Genomic DNA, 21817 nt, shown 5'->3' on the forward strand with positions numbered 1-21817 from the left:
CCTTCTCCTTGATCACATTCCTCTGTGGCCCCGCCTTCCTATTGCAGCCGTCCTTGCTTTCAGCCCCTCTTGCTGTCTCTCATCCTAAGGCCCCTCCCCTAGGATCTGGAACCTGTGCAGAAAACAGAAATCACTGTGGTTCTTTTGTGCACAAAAGGGCTTTGTTTCTTGAAGCATAATTCTGTGAAATGTATCAATCTTAAGTGTGCCACTTGATTGTTACCGAAGTAAACACCTGTGCAACCAGCACCTGGATCAAAATCAAGACTCTTTCTATCTCGCAGAAAGTTCCTTTGTATCCCTTTATCAATCTCAACCCCAATTCATTATTCTGATTCCAACACCATAGTTTAGTTTTGCCTGTTCTTGAATTTAATATAAACAAAACCAAATAATATATGCTCTTTAGTGTCTGGCATTTTTCACCCAGCAATTTTGTTTTTTAAGTAATGTCTACCCCTAACAGGGTACTCGAACTCAGAGTTGCATTCCCCACTGACTGAGCCAGTCAGGCGCCCCTACTCAACATGTTTTTGACATTCGTCTGTGTTGTTGCATCTATCAGGAATTCATTCTTCCATTGCTGAGTAGTATTCTATCATACAAGTATGTCACAATTTATTTATTAATTCTATTTTCTTCTTTTTTTTAAGATTTTATTTGACAGAGAGAGAGAGAGAGATCACAAGTAGGCAGAGGCAGGCAGAGAGAGAGGGGGAAGCAGGGAGCCCAATGCAGTGCTCCATCTCAGGACCTAAGATCATGACCTGAGCCAAAGACAGACGCTTTACCATCTGAGCCACCCAGGCACCCCTATTAATTCTATTATCTATGGAATACTTGGGCTTCTCTGGGTTTGGGCTACTAGCAATAAGGCTGCTATGAGCATGCACGTATAAAACTTTTTGTGGAGCTAAGCCCTCATTTAAAAAATTGCTGGATAGGGGCGCCTGGGTGGCTCAGTGGGTTAAGCCTCTGCCTTCGGCTCAGGTCCTGGTCTCAGGGTCCTGGGATCGAGCTCCACATCCGCCTCTCTCTCTGCCTGCCTCTCTGCCTTCTTGTGATCTCTCTCTCTCTCTCTGTCAAATAAATAAATAAATAAATATAATCTTAAAAAAAAATTGCTGGACAATAAAGTATGTTTAGCTTTAATAGAAGCTTCCAGGGGTACCTGGCTAGTTTAGTTGAAAGAGCATGTGACTCTTAATCTCAAGGTCATGAGTTCAAGCGCCACACTGGGCATGCAGCCTACTTAAAAAGATTAAAAAAAAAAAAAAAAAAAAAAGCTTCCAAACTATTCCCTAAAGAGGAATTTTACACTCCCACCAGTGGTGTACTGATAGTTTCAGGCGATTCAATTCAGTCCTCTACTTCACCAACACTTAACATGGTCAGTTGGTCAGTTTCTTTTTTTTTCACAGAGGAAGGAATTTAATACAGAAAATTAGTTCGTTTTCGAATTGGGCGGGGGGTTGCGGGGATGCTGCACGCAGCAGGGGGCCACCAAGGCAGTAACTGAGCTCAAGGGCACACCCCCATAACCACAGTCAGAAGTGGGAAGGCTGCTGCTGCTACCCCCAGCTCACGGGGCTCTGTCTCAACGTCCAGTCAAGGCAGGAATGCCAAGTCTGGCTGCTGAGATTTCTCTAGATCCTCACATATTTGTGTCCTTGCTGTCCACAGAGATGGTAGCAGGAAGATGGCTCCACCCCCCCACCAAATCTCTGGTGGGGCATCTACTTGTCAGACCTCATTTTTTTTTTAAGATTTTATTTATTTGACAGGGACAGTGAGAGGAGGAACACAAGCAGGGGGAGTGGGAGAGGGAGAAGCAGGCTTCCAACCAAGCAGGGAGCCCGATGCAGTGCTCAATCCCAGGACCTAGGGATCATGACCTGAGCCGAAGGCAGAAGCTTAATGACAGACACCCAGCCGCCCATGTCAGACCTCATTTTAAATATGTATTTGTAGTTCTGTGCACATTTACATATTTGTATATATTTAAAGATTTATTTGTTTGAGAGAGAGCACATGAGGAAGAGGAGGGGCAAAGAGGGGAGAATCCCAAGCAGATTCCCCACTGAGCACAGAGCCCAAAGGGGACTTGGTCCCATGACCCGTGGGATCATGACCTGAGTCCAACCGATAGAGCCACCCAGGTACCCCTCATTTTATATTCTTAATTCTAGCTGCAAAGGAGTCTGATAAGTATATTTTTCCACTTTCCAACCTCTGCAGAATATAGGAAAGCCCCCTATAAAGAGGAAGGGAGGGAGCCTGGCCTTTTCAGCTGGCTTTTGTTGAGTAAAAAATCTATCCCAAAATGTAACTGACTAAAATAGCAACCATTTATTTAGCTCACAATTCTGCAGGTTGGTGATTTGGTACTGAGCTCAGCTAGCCAGTTAACTTAGTTGGACTCACTCATGCCAGTTACCAAATCTGTTGGGAACTGACGGGCTGACGATGGGCTCAGCTGGGATGGCTCACCTCTCTGTTCCATGTGGTCTCTCACTCTCCAGCGGGCTAACCTAGGCTTGTTTTCATGATGGCTGGGCAGCTTTCCAAGAGAGAGCTCAAAATGCTCTTCAGGCCTTGGCTCCAATATAGCACATCACTTCTGCCACATTCTGCTGGCCAAAGCTAGTCACTAAGGCTGGCCCAGATTCGAGGGCAGTGGAAATAGATTTCCACCTCTTTCAGAAGGTGACGTAAAGCCACAGTGCAAGGGTGTGAATAAAGGGTGGAATGAGAAGTCAGGGCAATCTAGTCCCCGGCACCCACCATACCCCCCACTCCTGGGGGTAAAAATCCCAAGTAACTCTCTTTCTTTTCAACAAGCAACAAGATTCCCTATATCTTACCTTTTCTGTTCCTTTATTTTGTCCTGTGTCCTGGGTTCCTTCATTTTCCAGATCTTCAAATGAATGTTTAATGGAAGCAATACCTTCACTTTCTGAGAACTCATTCTTATTCTCTGTTGTTCCATAAGGCAAACCTCAGGGATGTGAGATCTTCCTGAATCTAATTACTAAGAATAGCAGGGAGAGAGCTTAAAAAAAATTTTTTCCTACTGTTCCAACTGCATGGTTTTCTTCTAAAGCCATTTTTTGCTGTTTTCTTAGTTTATTTTTTGCATTGGCAGTCTTTCCCCTAACGTCTGGTGAACATTTTTTTGCATTAAGAATGAGGCAATAGGGGGCACCTGGGTGGCTCAGTCGTTGAGCGTCTGCCTTCAGCTGGGGACAAGATCCCGGAGTGCCGGGATGGAGCCCCACATTGGGCTCCCTGCTCAGCAGGGAGCCTGCTTCTCCCTCTCCCACTTCCCCTGCTTGTGTTCCCTCTCTTGCTGTGTCTCTCTGTCAAATAAATAAAATCTCAAAAAAAAAAAAAAAAAGAATGAGCCAATAGGGGTCCCTGGGTGGCTCAGTCATTAGACATCTGCCTTCAGCTCTCCACATCAAGCCCTGCATCGGGCTCCCTTCTTGGCAGGAAGCCTGCTTCTCCCTCTCCCACTCTCCCCTGCTTGTGTTCCCTCTCTCATTGTGTCTCTCTCTGTCAAATAAATAAATAAAAACCTTTTTAAAAAAAAAGAATGAGGCAATGAAAAGCACTGGGGAAGTTCTGTGCACATCCACTGGTTGGCTTCTTTCTGGGGCAGGCAGATGGGGACTGACTTGTACAAGAGCCTCTGTAGGCCGGAACACAAGGCTCTCATGTATGGGGCTATTCTGTTTCTTTAGGGCCTGGATGCTTAACCTGGTTCAGGCCAATGACTCCTTGGATTGTCTGGTTAAGACTGGAGGCCAGAGTAGTATTTTTAAAAGCATTTAAAAATACATAGGATTACCCCCAAATCCCAGTTATGCTGAAATAGTCATTGAGCTTTTAAACAACATTTCCTCTCTCTCCATGAGCATCCAGGGCTCTTTCTGTTGGTGGGATTCTCTATCTCCTGACTGCTACACATATTTAAAGTGTACAATTTGATGAGATTTGACATACGTGTATACTTGCCAAACTATCATCACAATCAAGATAATGAACATCATCCTCCAATTCCAAAATTGCCTTTTGTAATTTTTTTCCTTTTTAAATGTTGGCCACAAGTGACAATGGTATTAGCAGAATCTGAGACTTGATCACTAAAAGAAATGATGGATATTTTCTTTTAAGATTTTTAAAATCTATTTGACAGAGAAAGAGAGAGAGAGAGAGATCACAAGCAGGCAGAGAGGCAGGCAGAGACAGAGAGAGGGGGAAGCAGGCTCCCCACTGAGCAGAGAGCCTGATGCGGGGCTCGATCCCAAGACTCTGGGATCATGACCCAAGCTGAAGGCAGAAGCCCTAACCCACTGAGCCACCCAGGCGCCCCAAAAAATGATGGATATTTTCATATAACGAAGAGATACCTCAGATCATATTTATGCATAATGCAACTTAAATATCTTATTGAAACAAACACCTGTCAAAGGACTTCAATGTCCTTCTACTTTTGATCAAGTATCCACCCCAAGCAATGCCCAGAGAGTAAATGCTGTGCTGTCAACTCTAACTGAAGGCAGAGTCTTTGCTGGGCCAAAGATTTCTGGGCCCTCAAGCTGCCATGGCCTGCATAATTGGGGTGGACATAGGTGTTACTCTGCCCACTGATAGGCTTCATAAACCAGGCGATTATTTCAGGGAGCGGAGGAGTTCTACCACTCTTTTCCTCACCTTTACCCAGGGCAGAAATCATAGGCCTATGCTAACTCCCAATAATAACGCTAACCTCTTTCAGAACACTGAAGCGAAAAAATCATTCCTTCCCTTTAACAGCAGTGTAGAAAGCAAGCCAGCCTGCGTTCTGAAAAAGGGAGGCTGTAGCAGGAAACTTGCAAATGTTACACCACTGTTTCCTTTGCTCTAACAAACAGCTTATCATCTGGGAAAGGGACGTGTGGTCCTGGGCGTCCCATCCTTGAGAGATAACAGAGGCAGTGTGTTATTTCTATCTGCTTCCCAGGAGAAAGAAGTTGTTCCATGATGATGTTGCAGAGTCCCTGGCCCCAACGGTCTCCTATAAACCACCTACTCATTCATGCATTCATCCATTCATTTGTTTAATATATTTTGGGTGCCTGCTATGTGCCAGGTGCTATGTTTAATTTTAGAAAACAAGAGACACAATGTGAATCCTCCTGGAGGTCACAGCCTGATGGGAAAAAGAAGCATTAAACTAAGTAGCACACAATAAACATATGTAATGGGGGGAGGGTGGAGAAAACGGATTTTAAAAAGTCAGAATAGCGGGGCGCTTGGGTGGCTCAGTGGGTTAAAGCCTCTGCCTTCGGCTCAGGTCATGAGCCCGGGATCCTGGGATCAAGCCCCGCATCGGGCTCTCTGCTCAGTGGGGAGCCTGCTTCCTCCTCTCTCTCTGCCTGTCTCTGCCTACTTGTGGTTTCTGTCTGCCAAATGAATGGATAAAATCTTTAAAAAAAAAAAAAAGTTAGAATAGCTATACCTGCTTCTTAAGGGGTATATATAATTCATGTCTGGAAGGACAGATCTTTCTATGGTCCCCTTCAGCCTACAAACATTAGTGGGGAAGGGATTCTTTTTTTTTTTTTTTTTTAAAGATTTTATTTATTTATTTGACAGAGAGAGATCACAAGTAGGCAGAGAGGCAGGCAGAGAGAGAGGAGGAAGCAGGCTCCCTGCGGAGCAGAGAGCCCGATGCGGGGCTCGATCCCAGGACTCCGAGATCATGACCTGAGCCGCAGGCAGCGGCTTAATCCACTGAGCCACCCAGGCACCCAGTGGGGAAGGGATTCTTGCTTGAGAATTTAATCATGTCCTGTAAGAGTTTGTGAGTTCAAAGCAGAACTGAAAATGTGCTTTCAGTTGCTGCCAATGGGAGACTCAGAACAGTCTTTTTCTTTCTCTTTTTTAGGTGGGCACAGGTAGGTCACCAACAGGCAGGCCTGGAGCCAAGCTGGGTGGAGGATGAGGCCCTACGCTGCTCAGTGTGAATGGGACAGAGGGAATGAACACAAATGAAACAAGACTGCTGAGCACAGCACAGAAACAGCACGGGGTGGTACTACTTAATGGACGCATAGTTTCCGCTTCCCGCGATGAAAACATGCTGGAAACATACAATGTTGTGACTGCATGTAATACCACTAAATTGTATGCTTAAAAATGGTTAAAATTGTCAATTTTATGTTATGTATATTTTACAATAAAAAGAAGAGAAACAATTGTTAATAAAAAAAAAAAAAGAAGAAGAAGAAGGGAACAGCCTGAATGTTGATGGGACGCCGAGACTCCAGAGGAGCTAGGAGTAAGAAGACCCTTCGGAGGGACTGGTCTAGAGACTCAGAGAACAGAAATGTCTAACAATCAATCTTAAGTTTTTTGTTCTTTGTTCTTTTTTTTTTTTTTTAAGATTTTATTTATTTATTTGACAGAGAGAGAGAGCACAAATAGGCAGAGAGGCAGGCAGACAGAGAGTGGGGAAGGAGATTCCTGGCTGAGAAGAGACCCCGATGCAGCACGAGCCTGAGATCATGACCTGAGCTGAAGGCAGAGGCTTAACCCAGGTGTCCCATGCTCTTTGTTCTTTAAGATAACTCTCCTCTATCCCCCTAAACTTTAGTAAAAGTTTGCTACACCCAAATGCCTGATTTGAGGTGGCATCAAGGAAAGAATGTGTATTCTGAGTCTGGGCGGACACAGCACCACAGAGGAAAGAGAGGAGCCATGCAGCTCCACATGTTTTGAGACCCAAGTGAGTGGACACCACCAAAGAAGCAGAGAAGACTCAGAGACATAAATGATGTGCGGGGGCAGTGCTGAGCGTCCCGCTGCAGGTGCGATGACGGCTCACGAAACTGCCATTGCAACACTCAGGGACGCACCAACTCCACAGGGTGGAAGACCCAGAACCATCCAGAAGGTAGCAGTCTGAGTCACACAGGTGGGCCTCATGAACTTCATGGTCTGCCAAGCTGAAGTGGGTCCTTCGGGGGCTCTGCCTGTACTTCCAACCTCATGGAAAATAGGATATCCATCTTCAGGAAGTCATTTTTCTTGGGGCACCTGGTGACTCCGCTGAAAGCCTGCTTCTCCCTCTGCTGCTCCCCCTGCAGTTGCCCCGCTGCTCCCCCCGCTGTTCCCTCTCTCGCTGTCTCTCTCTCTCTAATAAACAAATAAATAATCTTAAAAAATAAAAATAAATAAAAAATAAAAAGTAGGGGCGCCTGGGTGGCTCAGTGGGTTAAAGCCTCTGCTTTCGACTCAGGTCATGATCTCAGGGTCTTGGGATTGAGTCTTGTATCAGGCTCTCTGCTCACCAGGGAGCCTGCTTCCCCCTCTCTTCTCTGCCTGCCTCTCTGCCTACTTGTGATCTCTGGCTGTCAAATAAATAAATAAAATCTTAAAAAAAGAATAAATAAAAAATTTAAAAAGATGCAAAAGTCTTTAAAAAAGGGGAATTTATTTTTCTTTTCTGATGCTTTCTGGGATCTGCCATGTTAAAAGGAGTAAAAGGTGGAGGGATGGGTGAAATAGATAAAGGGAATTAAGAGGCACTTCCGTTACAAAGTACATCTAAGTCAATGAAGATGAAAAGTACAGCATGGGGAATACAGTCAATAACATTGGTAACAACATGCACAGTGACAGATGGTGACTACACTTGTGGGGAGCAATGCATAATGTACAGAATGGCTGAATCACTCTGCTGTACACCTGGAATTAATATAACATTGTATCTCAGTTATACTTCAATAATTTCTTCTTAATTTTTTTAAGTAAGCTCCAGGCCCAGCCTAGAACCCAAGGCAGGGCTTGAACTCACAGCCCTGAGATCAAGACCTGAGCTGAAGATCAAGAGTTGAATCCAACTGTGCCTGGGTGGCTCCACAGGTTAAAGCCTCTGCCTTTGGCTCAGGTTATGGTCCCAGCGTCCTGGGATTGAGTCCCATATCCAGCTCTCTGCTCAGCAGGGAACCTGCTTCCCTTCCCCTCTCTCTGTCTGCCTCTCTGCCTACTTGTGATCTCTGTCAAATAAACAAATAAAATCTTTAAAAAAAAGAGTTGGATGCTTAATCAACTAATACACCCAAGTGCCCCAATAATAAATTTTTAAAGGATTAGGGAGGAAAAAAGATAGCCATGGATAACAGGCAAAGAAGAGCCAACTAGCACTCAATTGGAATCCCTGGACGAACAAAAACAATGAACTATAATAGCTATTAAAGATATAATTCAGGGGACGCCTGGGTGGCTCAGTTGGCTAAGCGTCTGCCTTCAGCTCAGGTCATGATCTCAGGGTCCTGGGATGGAGATCTGCGTCGGGCTCCCTGCTCAGCAGGGGAGTCTGCTTCTCCTCCTCCTTCCCCACTGCTTATGTTCTCTCTCTCTCTCTCAAATAAACAAATAAAATAAATATTTAAAAAATCAAGGCTGGCCCAGATGGGTTCGATGGTAATTCTACCAAACCTTTAAGGAAGAAAATATACCAATTCTCTAAAATCTCTTCCATAAGATAGAAGCAGAGGGACTACTTCCTATCCCATTCTATGGGAGAGCATTATTGCAATACCAAAAACAAACGATATTATAGGAAAAGAAAATTACAGACCAATATTGCTCATGAATATAGATATAAAAGTCCTTAACAGAATATTAGCAAATAGAATCCAACAATGTATGAAAAGAATTACATACCATGACTGACCAAGTGGCATTATCCCAGGTGTGCAAGGCTGGTTCAATATCTGAAAATCACTTAATGTAATCCATCACATCAACAGACTAAAGAAGAAAAATGATATGATCATAAAATAGATGCAGGGGCGCCTGGGTGGCTCAGTGGGTTAAGGCCTCTGCCTTCGGCTTGGGTCATGGTCTCAGGGTTCTGGGATCGAGCTCTGCATCGGGCTCTCTGTTCAGTGGAGGCCTGCTTCCCCCTCTCTCTCTGCCTACCTCTCTGCCTATTTGTGATCTCTGTCTGTCAAATAAATAAATAAAATCTTAAAAAAAAAAAAAAGACTGGGGCGCCTGGGTGGCTCAGTGGGTTAAAGCCTCTGCCTTCGGCTCAGGTCATGATCCCAGGGTCCTGGGACCGAGCCCTGCATCAGGCTCTCTGCTCAGCAGGGAGCTTACTTCCCCCTTTCTCTCTGCCTGCCTTTCTGCCTACTTGTGATCTCTGTCTGTCAAATAAACAAATTAAATCTTTTTTTTCTTAAAAGACTACTGCATAAAGCTAGAGTAATCAAGACAGTGTGTTACAAGTGAAAGAACAGAGAAATGGATCAATGGAACAGAAGAGAGAGCCCTAAAATAAAGCCCCATAAATACCATTAACTGGTCTTTGACAAAGTAGCAAAAGCAAATTGGAGCAAATACATAGTCTTTTCAATAATGATGCTAGAATAACTGGACGTCACATGCAAAAAAAAAAAAATCAGTGTAGACACAGAACTTATACTTCTCACAAAAATTAACTCAGATGCATTGTAGACCATTTTGTCTAAATGTAAAACAAACAAACAAAAAAAAACGATAAAACACTTAGGAGATAACATAAGAGAAAATCCTTTGGATGTTTAAAGCACTTTGGATAAATTTAGTAATGCTTAACCCATGCTGCTTTGCAGGCGTCTGTGGCCCGCTGTCTCCTGGACTCTTGGGGGCACCTCACACCCTAAGAGCACCTAGGCAGGTTTGATAAACCTGACGTAAGCCTAAGATGTTGTGGCAGAAACCTGGCTCAGAGCTGCTGGGGCAAAAGTGGGAATATATGGAAATGACAAAGGGCGAGCTCACAAGGTTAAGGGAACCCATGTACTAACTGGGCTTCTGGAACAGAAACCAGGAGCTCAGCAGTCCCAGGGCAGGGACTCAGTCTCTGCCATTCTCTGCACACCCATTTTTCTACACCTGACAGGAACCAAAGCTTCCAGCCCCACGTAAGCCCAATTTCCCACATCTTCCAGGGGAGCAGGGTCTCACCCTCTTCCTCAAGCCTGGTTAGAAAAACAGGCAGAAAGGTTTCAGACCAGTCAACCTTGGGTTCTTCAAACAAAGCCAGAGGGGACTGTTCTTTTTTTTTTTTTTTTAATTTTATTTATTTATTTGACAGAGAGAGAGATCACAAGTAGGCGGGGGTGTGGTGGGGGGGTGGGGGGGGAGCAGGTTCCCTGCTGAGCAGAGAGCCCGATACAGGGCTCAATCCCAGGACCCTGAAATCATGACCTGAGCCGAAGGCAGAGGCTTTAACCCACTGAGCCGCCCAGGTGCCCCAGAGGGGCCTGTTCTTGTGAAAACACGGGCACTCCACCAGGAGCACTAATCTGAGGGAAGGAAGAGGCAGCCTTAGAGAGAGGACTGTATGGATCAGGGGTGTTCCACTAGGGATCTAAGGGACATTTCCAGAGGCATGACTTGCCACACACAGAGTAAGGTCTCTCTAAGTCTTCAAAGTCAGAGGGTGATTTGTGACACCCTATGATGGAGAAGGTAGCCTTGTCTCAATGGTGATGGTGGAAAATACGACATGGCTGGTGACATTGGCAGCAGACTCAGAAAAGCAAAACCCCTATCATAAGTGCTGCCTCTGAGTGGGTGTGGGTGGGTCCTTCCTGGGTGCCAAAGGGCAACGGATACTTGGCAAGCATGATGGGGCCAAAACCTGAACCCTGACCACCTAGAGACTCATTTCTCCTGTGCAAGAAAGCCACACCTCACAGATAACATTCAGATCATGAAAACAGATGTGAACGGAGGTCTTTCCAATGGAATCATTTTATTTTTTTAAAGATTTTATTTATTCATTTGACAGAGATCACAAGTAGGCAGAGAGGCAAGCAGAGAGAGCGCGGGGGAAGCAGGCTCCTTGCTGAGCAGAGAGCCGGATGCGGGGCTTGATCCCAGAACCCTGGGATCACGACCTGAGTGGAAGGCAGAGGCTTTAACCCACTGAGCCACCCAGGTGCTCCTAATTAGTGCTCTTTTAAAGAGACCCGGAGATCTCCCTTGCTCCTTCCATCACGTGAGGACAGCAAGAAGACTGTGTTTCTGAAGCAGAAAGTGAGCGTCTATGAGACACCAAATCTGCTGGCACCTTGATCTTGGACTTCCCAGCCTCCAGAATTAGAAATAAGTGTTTGTTGTCTGGGCCTCCCAGAGTATGGTATTTTTGTTACAGCAGCCCAAATGGGCTAAGATAGTATCTCATTGTGTTTTTGAGAAAGCTGTGTTTTGTTTTGTTTTGTTTTTTCCTAATATAGGGGTAGAGACAGAGGTGAAAACTGCATTTGGAAGCCATTCGTCACACTCTCATATTCTTTTTTTTTTTAAGATATTATTTATTTGACACAGGGAGAGAAAGAGATCACAAGTAGACAGACAGGCAGACAGAGAGAGAGGGGGAAGCAGGCTCCCCACTGAGCAGAGAGCCTGATGTGGGGCTCGATCCCTGGACCCTGAGATCATGACCTGAGCTGAAGGCAGAGAGACCTTAACCCAGTGAGCCACCCAGGTGCCTCAACGGAATCATTTTATTATTTTATTTATTTCTTATTTTTTTATAAACATATAATGTATCAACGGAATCATTTTAAACCACCACTAGGTGCTGGGGATTAAAGACTTTTTTTTTTAATTTTTTTAAAAACATATAATGTATTTTTATCCCCAGGGGTACAGGTCTGTAAATCGCCAGGTTTGCCCACTTCACAGCACTCACCATAGCACATACCCTACCCAATGTCTATAACCCTTCCCCCCCTCCCCCCAGCAACCCTCAGTTTGTTTTGTGAGATTAAGAGTCACTTATGGTTTGTCTCCCTCCCGATCCCATCTTGTTTCATTTATTCTTTTCCTACCCCAAACCCCCCATGTTGCATCTCCACTTTCTCATATCAGGGAGATCATATGATAGTTAAGACTCTTTTTTTTTTTTAAGATTTTTTATTTATCTGTTTGACAGAGATCACAATAGGCAGAGAGAGAGAGAAGGGGAAGCAGGCTCCCTGCTGAGCAGAGAGCCCGATGTGGGGATCGATCCCAGGACCCTGGGATCATGACCTGAGCCGAAGGCAGAGGCTTTAACCCACTGAGCCACCCAGGCGCCCCTGATTAAAGACTCTTAATAGGTGTTTGGTGCCCCACACACATCCCTTTGGGCCTGACCATTGTGCAGCCAGGACTAGCTCCACACTGCCCTTTTCTGGGGGCAGAAAGAGCCAGGGAATTTGCCCTAGGACCAACTCAAGACCACTGACTGAAAGGAATGGCAGACAAACATTCACAGTCCCTCACCCCTCTTGTGAGGTCATTGAGGGGTGACTGTTGTGTTACAGATCTCCAGAGGCACGAAGCGCCCTACCCACCCTTAATAATGTACTTGTATGGGCTGCCTCCCCTTCCAGTGCTTCCTGGGATCACCTCCCACGTAAACTGCTTGTACCTAATTCTTATCTCGGGCTCTGCTTCTCAGAGATCCACACCAACCCACCACATTTTGGTAGAGAAAACAAGTGCTACCATCCAAAGGAGGCACATAAGGAGACAGGGGTGATGTGGGGCACAAGAGGTAGAAACCTCCCAAGATGCTTCTTGGGGGCATCTCAGACCACAAAGTCTCAGATACCCAGCTCAGGGCCATACAAGGAAGCAAGTACTCATCGAAGCAAACATGCATCAGCCAAATTTACAGAAATGGGAGCATGAAATCACACAGTGCTTTTAACTCAAAATGAGATAGACAACTTCATCCTGGCTAGACCTCTTGCACCCACCTGATGGTACCTTCTCTCTCTATAGATGAAGGAAACCTATGATTATCTCAAGGTTGCCTGGTGGGCAAGGGCTGGGCCCAAAATGAGCTACAGAATCCCCCTGCTAAGTGAATGACACATTTGGGAACTGTGGTGGGACTGGACACCAAACAAGTGCTCACTGACAAAATCCTTATTTTTTTAAAAAAGATTTTATTAATTTGACAGAGAGGGACAGCAAGAGAGGGAACCAAGCAGGGGGTAGTGGGAGAGGGAGAGCAGGCTTCCTGCTGAGCAGGGAACCAGATATGGGGCTCCACCCCAGGACCCTGGGATCATGACCTAGGCTGAAGGCAGACGCTTAATGACTGAGACACCCAGGCGCCCCCAAAATCCTTACTGATAATGTTGCCTAAGTGGGTGCAAAGGCAGCAGCCAGCTCCCCGACCCTGGGAGTCTCAGATTCCCTTTGCACTGCAATGACTGACTGTGGGTTTAGAAGGAGAAAGTGGACTGAGTTCTGTTCCTTATGCTCTAACACTAGCAACTGGTGGATTGTTTTTGGGGTTGGCTGCCGGAGATGGGAGAAACTGGGGTCAAGGGCAGGTGCGGCTCGCCCACTGCAGCAGTATGAATAAGTCACATGGCAACTTCAGGCACAGGATGTTCTGGGATTCCTCCCCACCATCCTTTGGCCAGCCCCCTCTTCTGCCAGTTTGTGCTGTCCACTTATCCTGTGTGTGGGACCACGCCAGAGCTGGGAGCAGGTTGTGAAGGAGGCCAATGCCAAGCTTCACCTAGCTGTGTGTCCACCCGTCCTTGTCCTCCCTCCTTGCCCTCTCAGGAAGTCCCATCCCAGTGAGGGGTCAGCGGGGCCACGCAGCACTGAATTCCTTCTCCAGACCCTGGACAAACTGGTCATTGAGGAAGAGCAGTTGACCATGTGGCAGGAAGCGGGCGAGGATGCCCTCGATGCGATCAGCCCGAAGCAGGAGGTTGGTGCTGGGGGTCAGCAGCCGGAGGTGGTCGAGGAGGAGGCGTGCCAGCAGCCGGAGTGTGCCCTCAGCCAGCAGCAAGTTCTCGTGGGCATCCAGCACCAGGGCGAAGCCTAATGAGAGCACACCCAGCCATACCACTGTCCGAGGCTCCTGAAAAGGGTCCCCTGCTGCCAGGCGGAAGGCCCCAAGGGGGGCCTCATGCAGGGGCACTGGCTCATCTGATGACTGAGGCTGCAGGTCCATGGGGGTCCGGCCAGACGCCTGCTGCTGCAGCCGGCACATGGAGTCCACCTGCCTGCGGAGAGTGGGTGGGTCACTGACTTCTGCCATCCTCACCACCACCCTGAGAACTGAAAACTGCTATTAACTCCATATCTCAGATGTAGAACCTGAGCCCCAGAGAGACTAAATGACCTGCTCAAGACCACCGAGCAGGAAGCATGAGCCATGACAGGAATCCAGGCTCCTGCCTCCAGGCCCTGAACCATTTCATTCCATGTGTTCAAGAGAAGGAAGGTTTTGAACACAGCCCCTTGGGCCAGGAAAGGGCACCAGGGGAAAAAGACCCTGGCCCCACCAGCTTCACAGAGGGCTCCTTAACATAAAGACACGCAAGCCTTGGGTTGCCTGGGTGGCTCAGTTGGTTAAGCGTCTGCCTTTGGCTCAGGTCATGATCCCAGGGTCTTGGGATCGAGTCCTACATCAGATTCCTTGCTCAGTAGGGAGCCTGCTTCTCCCTCTCCCTCTGCCTGCAGCTTCTCCTGCTTGTGCTCTTTATCTCCCTTTGTCAAATAAATAAATAAAATCTTAAAAAAAAAAAAAAGCAAGCCATGAGAAGTTAAAGTCATGTTCAACTGCGCTGTCCAATCTCTCTACCCCTGTCCTACCCTGCAACCCTCTCCAAACAATAAAGAAAGACCTTCCACTTGACCATTTAGGCTTTTGAAATCACGCTCTGATCCCTCCTGAATCACCTTCTAATTTGGGCCGTGCCCAAGCTGCTTTTAAAGGCCTCTGGTTTTCTGTGCCACGGGAGGGGGGGTGGAAGCCCAGAGAAAAAAAGGGATGGCAAAGGCTAGCAAAGGGCTGCCCCAGAATGTTAATCCCCCCACCTCACACCCCACCCACCCACCACAGAATGCAGAAAGGCAAAGAGATTCTGGCACTTTCTGGCTCCATCTTGGTCTGGGATGGGAAAGACCAAGGCCAACCACCACATCTGGAACAGATTCCTAAATGTTCTCAGTGGATCCCAGGCTTTCAGGAGGCTCTGGGCTCAGAGTTCCTATGTACCACATTCTCTCTCCTCCTTAGGGATTCATAAAACCTACACATATACTAATAGCTCTGAAAAGTCCCACACTGCAAAGCATGTACAATCTGTTCCAAGGTTTGCCTGCCATGTTCTAGCTGCATAACCTTGGGCTGGTTAAGCTCCTGTGCCTCCTGAGAGGTGGGGATAATAACCGTATCTATCTCAGTGGACTGTTAAAAGAATTATGAATTCATATACATGAAATGCTCAGAAGACTTAGCACATATGTACAAGCTCAATTAAGGCTAGCTCTAATGGTAATGACGATGATGATAGCACTATTATTTCTTTAACTCCTTTTCATAAAATACTTGTGAACAACAATGGGTGACTTGTGGAAACAGTACTCAAACTTTCTCCTTCTTAGTCTGATTCTCTGTACCCTCCCAGAAAACCTATCACAATCAGGCATGTGTTCAAGGAAGGCCTGCATTACCTGGCCACAGCCAAAATCTGCTCCTTTCGGAGGAGCCTGTCTCTCTCAGCACCACGTGGTCGTGGGTCATCCGGTGAGTTCTCAGCACCAAAGACGCAGGAGTAGAGCACCCGGCAAAGGCCCGTGTCCTGGGCCTGTGGAGCCCGCAAGGTGTGGATGAGGAAAGCATGGACCATGGCTCCAGGGTGGACACTACAGGGAAGGGAGAGACTTTGGTGAGTGTGAAAGCCCAGCAGCACAGGCAACCACAACACGGGTCTGGGAGCATGTGTGGAGGCTGCTGTGGCTGGTCACTGGTGGTCACTGGTCCTCCTCCGCCAACCAAGAGGCACTCCCTACCTCTGAACAATGGCGTCTGGTCAGCAGCACTTCCGTCCACCACAGAGTCAACTGGTGAAGAAATCTCAGACAACCCCAAACCGGGCTCTACAAAATAAATGGCCAGGAATCTTCAAATGTGTCAAAATCATGAGAGTCAAGGGATACTGGGGAGCTGCTCCAGAGGAGACTAAGGAGACAGGGCAGCTGAACACACCATGCCATGGGGTCCCCAGCCAAAAGGGTCGTTTCAACATACAGCATTATTAGGACAACTGGAAACAGCTTCGGTAATAGTCTTGATCAATGTTACCTGACTCTGTATGTAAGAGAATGTGCTCGTTTTTAGAAAATACACACCGAAGTACCACAAAATAGAGGTAAAACGGCACCATAGCGGCAGCCAACTTAATTGTCAAAGGGTGTACGGTAGATCTTTGTAAGAAAACTCCTGAAATCGTCTACAAGGTTCGGAGTACTTAAAAATAAAGTCGACTAATGACACTACTAATAATAGTAGCGTCTGGCTGACTCAGTGGCCGGCCCGGGGTTGGGAAGGCAGCGGGCACACAGAAGCTGATATCTGGATCTCTAATTTAGGGTAAGTAGATCCGTTTAAATTGGTCAAGCAGGAAGGTTCGCGAAGGCACTTTGAGAACTGCAGCCCGCTGACCCGCGAGGACCTCCGGTGACCCCCACCACCACCCCAGCCTCACGAAGGGCACGTCATCAGTCTTCGCCACCGTGTCCCCCCAAGTCACAGAGAAATGGTAGCGACCAAAACCCTCACGTCACTGTCTCGCGCAAGCCTGCGGCGCAGTGCATTTCGGGAGTTGTAGTTCCTTGCTCCAGTCAAGCAGCCCTAAGAGGAGCACCCCAGCCGAGCGTGCTGCCCCTTCAGCCTTGGAGCCGCTGTCCTCCGAGCGTCATACTCACCCTTCCTTCCCTGCCCGCGGACTTCTACTCAAGGCCGCTCCACTCCGCAGCAGGAGAGCAATGGCGGCTGCGCAGCCCCTGAGCGCCTGCGTACACCGGTCGCGGGCGCGCGCACGAGCTGACGCGCGCGGGAGGGGGGCGGGGCGAGGCCCCCCACGTCAGGTGGGGTCCCCACGTCAGGTGTACTGTTCCGGGAGTGGGGAGGGGTGGTGTTCTGACACCTGGACGCCCCCCCACCCCGGCAGGGCGGCTTTCGCCCTCGGATCAAAGACCCCTTGCTTCGAATTCCCAGCGGAACCCACGCGGGTTATCTCCAGACCCGGTATTGGCGGAATCCCGCGGCGAGGCCTGGAGCAGCCGAGCCCCAGGCCACCGCGAGGGGGCGCAGCGTCCCGGAGCGTGAACCTTCCGGAAAAGGCCGGGTGGCCACTTCGTCGCGGGCTGGCGCGGGTGGGTTCTCTGCGGTCCCTGCCAGCCTTGTGAGGCTTGTGGGGCCTAAATAGAGGTTCCGGGCCGGTTCTCGAACTGGCCAGTATGGGTGGGAGTCACTGGGGTGCCTGTTAAAACGCAGGTTCCTAGGCTTTATTCGTGGAAATTGTGACTTTAGGGGAAAGATGCGTGTTTAGGCTGTCGATGCGGAAGGGTTTGGGGTTGTGGATTCCCGAAGCGGTTTAAGACCAGAGTTCACTTTGGAGTAGAACGATTTAAATTTGTCCCCACCCTGTCACCAGCCGTGGGTCCGTGACAGGTGAGTCACTTCGTTGGGCCCCAGTGAAGAAGCCCCGTAGGGTTTAGCAGGCTTACCAGTTTCTCTTTCATATTCCCACCACTAACAAGGTGACCCATCTTTGAGGGAGGCCATCAAAGTAAAGAGACTTACTTCACACTGAAAGGGGCACTGCCAGCCACCGGCCTCCAGAGACAAACGGTGGGATAAAAGCCCCACCCAGAGCTGGTTGGGGCCCTGCAAGGTCTGTCCTGAGCCTCACTGCCTACCCTGGGCCATGTACCTACAGGCTCTTTTAGCTATGGGCATGTGAAGGGCTCAAGACCCCGTGTTCGGTGCCTCAGAGCCTCCACACCGGCTGTTCCCTCAGCCTGGAATGCCCTTTCTTCCCCTTCTTTTGCCCTTCCAAATTGTGCTCAGACCAAAAGAGGGGCAACCGTCTTGCCTGGACTGCCCATTAGCATTCAGTTGCCCCTTTGCACCCATTGTTGAGGGTCTATCTGTGATGGTGACGTCTCCCAGGGGGCATACCCAGGCTAAGGTACTCACCCACTCTCCTCAGGGCCATGCACACTCCTTGGTGACCGGAGAAATGAAGGGCAGGGCAGCCCAGGCAGGGACCCTGGAATCAGGACCCTCCAAGGGCAGGGGATGTATTCCTGGCCCCTCTGGCCATAGAATGTGGGTGGGGGAAAGTGAAGGAAGGCTGGAGGAAGTGGCCAGGGGGCCAGGGTGTGTAGGCACTTTGACCACAGGTACAACCCATAAATATATTTGTAGATGGACGGGCAGACCCAGAGATGGTGTGGGGACCCAGTCACAAGGCTGGGGGTCATGGTGGCTCAGTTCCTGGTTCCCAGTCCCTATCACTCTCAGCCAGAACCCATGTCTGCTAGCTGATTACAGCAGAGAGCTGGCAGAGGGCTCTAGTTGCTTGGGGCCACCTGGCATCTGGAACACAGTATTCTAGCCTCTGTCCACTCCTTGGGCAGTGAATCCACTCCAAGTCCCAGGCCACCAAGGGGCTGGCTGGCCTTGTGTGAAGTATGTGAAGGAAACAGCAGTGAGAAGCTGCCTGAGCCACTACCATGGAGCATTGTGAAAGACCCAGATGGGGGTGGTGTCCTGATAAGGAGGAGAGAGGAGTCAGGTGCCATTCCCAACTTTTTGCGGCCTTCAGCCAACCTGTGCCTTCCGGTTCAAAACCCTGTGCTGAGGACAGCGAGGCAGGAAGGAGCCTGAGTCCCCCAGGATGCTGCAGGGCCTTCCTGCTGAGGGAAGAGCACACACGTTGATTTTTGCTAAACAGCTGTGTGGGGTTGATGTTATATACAGTCTAGTTCATTCCTAAGTGAGGCAGCATGTGAAGAGGTCAGGGTGTTGCCTGGCCTAAGGTAGGCATTCAGTAAATCTATAAATGTTGACAACTGTTAATACAGGCAGGATAGGAAAAGGTGTCAGAGAGGTGTGGGTCATCACTGGAAAGCAAGTGGGGCCTTCTGCTCTGATGGGAGTCAGAAGCAGAGAGATGGACAGGCTGATGTTCCCCGTGCTTCTTGGAGTTGTAAGACCTGCCCTGAAGACCAAATGGAAAAGCCCGAGTGGGATGGAGGTAGCATGTGTCACATGTTCGTGCGTGTGAGGCTTTCATAGTGGGTACCCTACAGAGCACGGCCGGGCCAGGCATAGTAAGTACAGATATGGGCTTGTGGGATATGGACAGAAAGAGAGAGAGAGAGGTAGAGACAGAAACTGGGTAGAGAAGGAAGAAAAGTAAAATTAGACAAAGCACTACAAAAAGAGGAACAAGGAAGCAGGTTGCTGGATTTAAGGCCTGGCCCACCTGTCTAGAAGTGGTTGGAGACCACACCTTCCTATCATTTCCCCTCCCCTCCCTCTGGCTGTGGGCAGAGTTGCCCATCACCGCACTCCCCAGCCCTGCTATTCTCCGTGGACCTCTGAATTGGAGTGGGGGGAGTTGGTATGCCTATAGCCTCTTGCATTGACCCCTTCCCCAGACTCCCACTCTCCACTACTGTCTGCCCCACGTAAGGGCAAGGCCTATCCCACAGTGCCCCTTTTCCAGTACCCCTTGGTGCCCACCACTGCGATGTCTGCACAGTGACTTACACTGATTCAATTTGCAAAGCAGTTTCCATTCCCCACCTACCCAAACCACAGCAATGTCGTGAAATGCTGGTGGGCAGGGCTGGCTTGGGAAGTTCTGCTGCTTCTCCTAGACATCAGGACCAACTCCCAGGTCCTGCTTACACACCTCCAGGGACAGGGAGCTCACTCCTTAGAGACAGCCCCATTGGTTTTTGACAGCTGGCAACCCTTACCGATGATCTTGAGTCCTCAGCCTCGACTAGCAGAGCAGCCACCTGCTTCTGGATGTGAGGAGGGCAGTTGGGTGGAATCTGCCAGCTCCAGGCAGTGGATTTTTTTAACGACTCCCTAATTAGGAAGTCTAGCCCTTTCTTGAAGAGTAGAGTAGCAAACTAAGAAGAAGGAATCTGCCTTTTTGAGAATCCAGGCAGGCTGAGATTAAATAGATAAGGTTGCCCTAGAATCAAGGGGACCAAAGTCAGATAAGCCTTGTCCTTTTGTCCCCCTGCTCCTCCCTAGGTCACCCCAGAGATGGCATTGCCCTGTGCAGGCAGCCTCCCACTGGCCACACAGGTGGCTTCCTCCTCTCTCTCCACCACATCCCCTTCCACAGCTTCTTAACTGCTACCTGGACTGGTGCAATAGGCTACCAGTCTACACACAACAGCTGGCCTTTTCTTCTGCAACCCATCACCAGGCGGAAATGGCACCTGACTGCTCTTGCCCATGTGCAGAAAGGAAAGAACCCTCAGCCTAGACCCCTCTCTTTTAATTGTCTTCAGGCTCCTCCTTTTTACCTGTCTAAACTTGTAATCTTATAATCTTCACCCTGGCCCTAAATCATAACAGCCCTAGCAGACTCTTGTAGGGCATTTGCTGTAGACAAGACTCTGTTCTGAGTGCTTTACATACACTAACTCTATTGATCCAATCCAAAACCATTTGAAGGAGGGTCTTTACAATTCCCATTTTATCAATGTGGAAGTTAAGACATGGGAGATCAAGTAACCTTTCCTGATGTGAATACATGTGCTAAGGGAAATGTGCATGTCAAGAGATTTCAGTCTGCCCCTCCCCCTTTCCCTGGTGTGTCCCCTTCTCCCCTATCACCTCACAGCCCCCCTAGGGGCTGGCTTAGCCCCTGCTCCCAGCTCCAGAAGGCCATAAGACTCCTTCAACCCTAGCCCTGCTTACCTTCTACAACCCAGCCCTGGGAGCTCCATCCCACCCTCAGAGAGCCCTGGGCCCCATGGAAGCCATCTTGGCTGGGCTCCAGGAGGATGAGGCCATGTGTGATTCGTCCTTTCAAATAGCCACGCTTCCTGAAGGGCTGACAGCCAGGAGGCCCCACGAGGCAGCTCAAGCCCAGCCACGTGAGGCTCCCTCCCCTCCTGTTGCCTCGGGGCCGCTGACTCAGCCTGGCTGCTGCTGGCGGGTGCAACCACTCCCTCCCAGGGGCGCCCGCTGGTGCGGGCTAGGTGGGGCAAACTCAGCCCTTGCCTCATACCCCCTGGCACCCCACAAATTCCTGTGTGGGTTGGGTGGGAATGCTTCTTACCTTCTGTCCCATAACCAACTGTCTTCTTTGAACAATCGGCTGTGAACAAGTCCACATCCTGCGGCATTCTCTCAAGGCATGACTTTCCTGGCCATAGACCAGCAACTTCTCCATCATTACTCAACTTCCCTCTCCTGATTGTTTCCAGATTCCACAAGGCCGGGACCTCCCTGTCTAAACATCCCTCCTTTCTGTACCTACGGTTTTCTTGCCTCTGGAAAGTGGGTGCCTTTGTGTTCAATTCCAATGTTGAGGACTTTTTAGAAATCCCAAGTTTTTTAGAAGGCTGTGGATGGACTCAAGCCAAGGACATATAGCCAATTAACTCCAAGGAGTCACTTTTCAAAGAATCTAACCTGAGGAAAAACTAAAGATTAAATTCCCATATAGGAGAGTCAGAAAAGAAGCTGGGTTTACAATGCTTGAGCCCTTGCCACTATCATGCCAGCGTGGGTGGGTTCAGCACTACAGAAAAGTCTTTGCTATATACAACGACCAGATTTTCTGGCTAAGAGAGAGAAATTGAAATTGACCTATTTTGCTGAGCAAATGGAGCAATAGAACTCGCAGATTCTGCTGGTGGGAAGGTAACGGTATAGCAACCACGTGGAAAACGCTAATGCTGAAGGAACACATTGCAACCCAGCAGT

At 48.7% G+C, this 21817-nt stretch overlaps 1 protein-coding gene across 4 annotated transcripts; it reads right to left on the reverse strand.

Annotated features, from left to right (window-relative positions):
* Positions 1-10873: 10873 nt before the first annotated feature.
* AP5S1 (adaptor related protein complex 5 subunit sigma 1) lies at positions 10874-17123 on the reverse strand. Of its 4 annotated transcripts, XM_045980165.1 has the most exons (5): positions 16774-17123; positions 15859-15945; positions 15520-15711; positions 13615-14063; positions 10874-11148 (listed from the first exon to the last, which is right to left on the reverse strand). In XM_045980165.1, exons 3-4 carry the CDS (start codon positions 15693-15695, stop codon positions 13637-13639), a joined length of 603 nt encoding a protein of 200 aa, XP_045836121.1. In that variant the 5' UTR covers positions 15696-15711; positions 15859-15945; positions 16774-17123; the 3' UTR covers positions 10874-11148; positions 13615-13636. The 4 variants fall into 4 exon arrangements, with proteins under 4 accessions (XP_045836121.1, XP_045836123.1, XP_045836122.1 ...); XM_045980167.1 differs by lacking the exons at positions 10874-11148; positions 16774-17123 and adding an exon at positions 16198-16539 and having other exon boundaries at positions 12184-14063; XM_045980166.1 differs by lacking the exons at positions 10874-11148; positions 16774-17123 and adding an exon at positions 16151-16539 and having other exon boundaries at positions 12184-14063.
* Between the last annotated feature and the right edge of the window lie 4694 nt (positions 17124-21817).

The sequence above is a fragment of the Meles meles genome, chromosome 16, assembly GCF_922984935.1.
Source record: "Meles meles chromosome 16, mMelMel3.1 paternal haplotype, whole genome shotgun sequence".
In the NCBI taxonomy this organism is placed as follows: domain Eukaryota; kingdom Metazoa; phylum Chordata; class Mammalia; order Carnivora; family Mustelidae; genus Meles; species Meles meles.

What these genes read in the sequence shown, in the direction of transcription:
- AP5S1 (XM_045980165.1), bottom strand. Translation starts at nt 15,695, where the DNA reads ATGGTCCATGCTTTCCTCATCCACACCTTGCGGGCTCCACAGGCCCAG. An exon ending in CAGATTTTGGCTGTGGCCAG is followed by an intron (nt 14,064 to 15,519) that starts GTAATGCAGGCC and finishes CACTCTCCGCAG; the next exon opens with GCAGGTGGACTCCATGTGCC.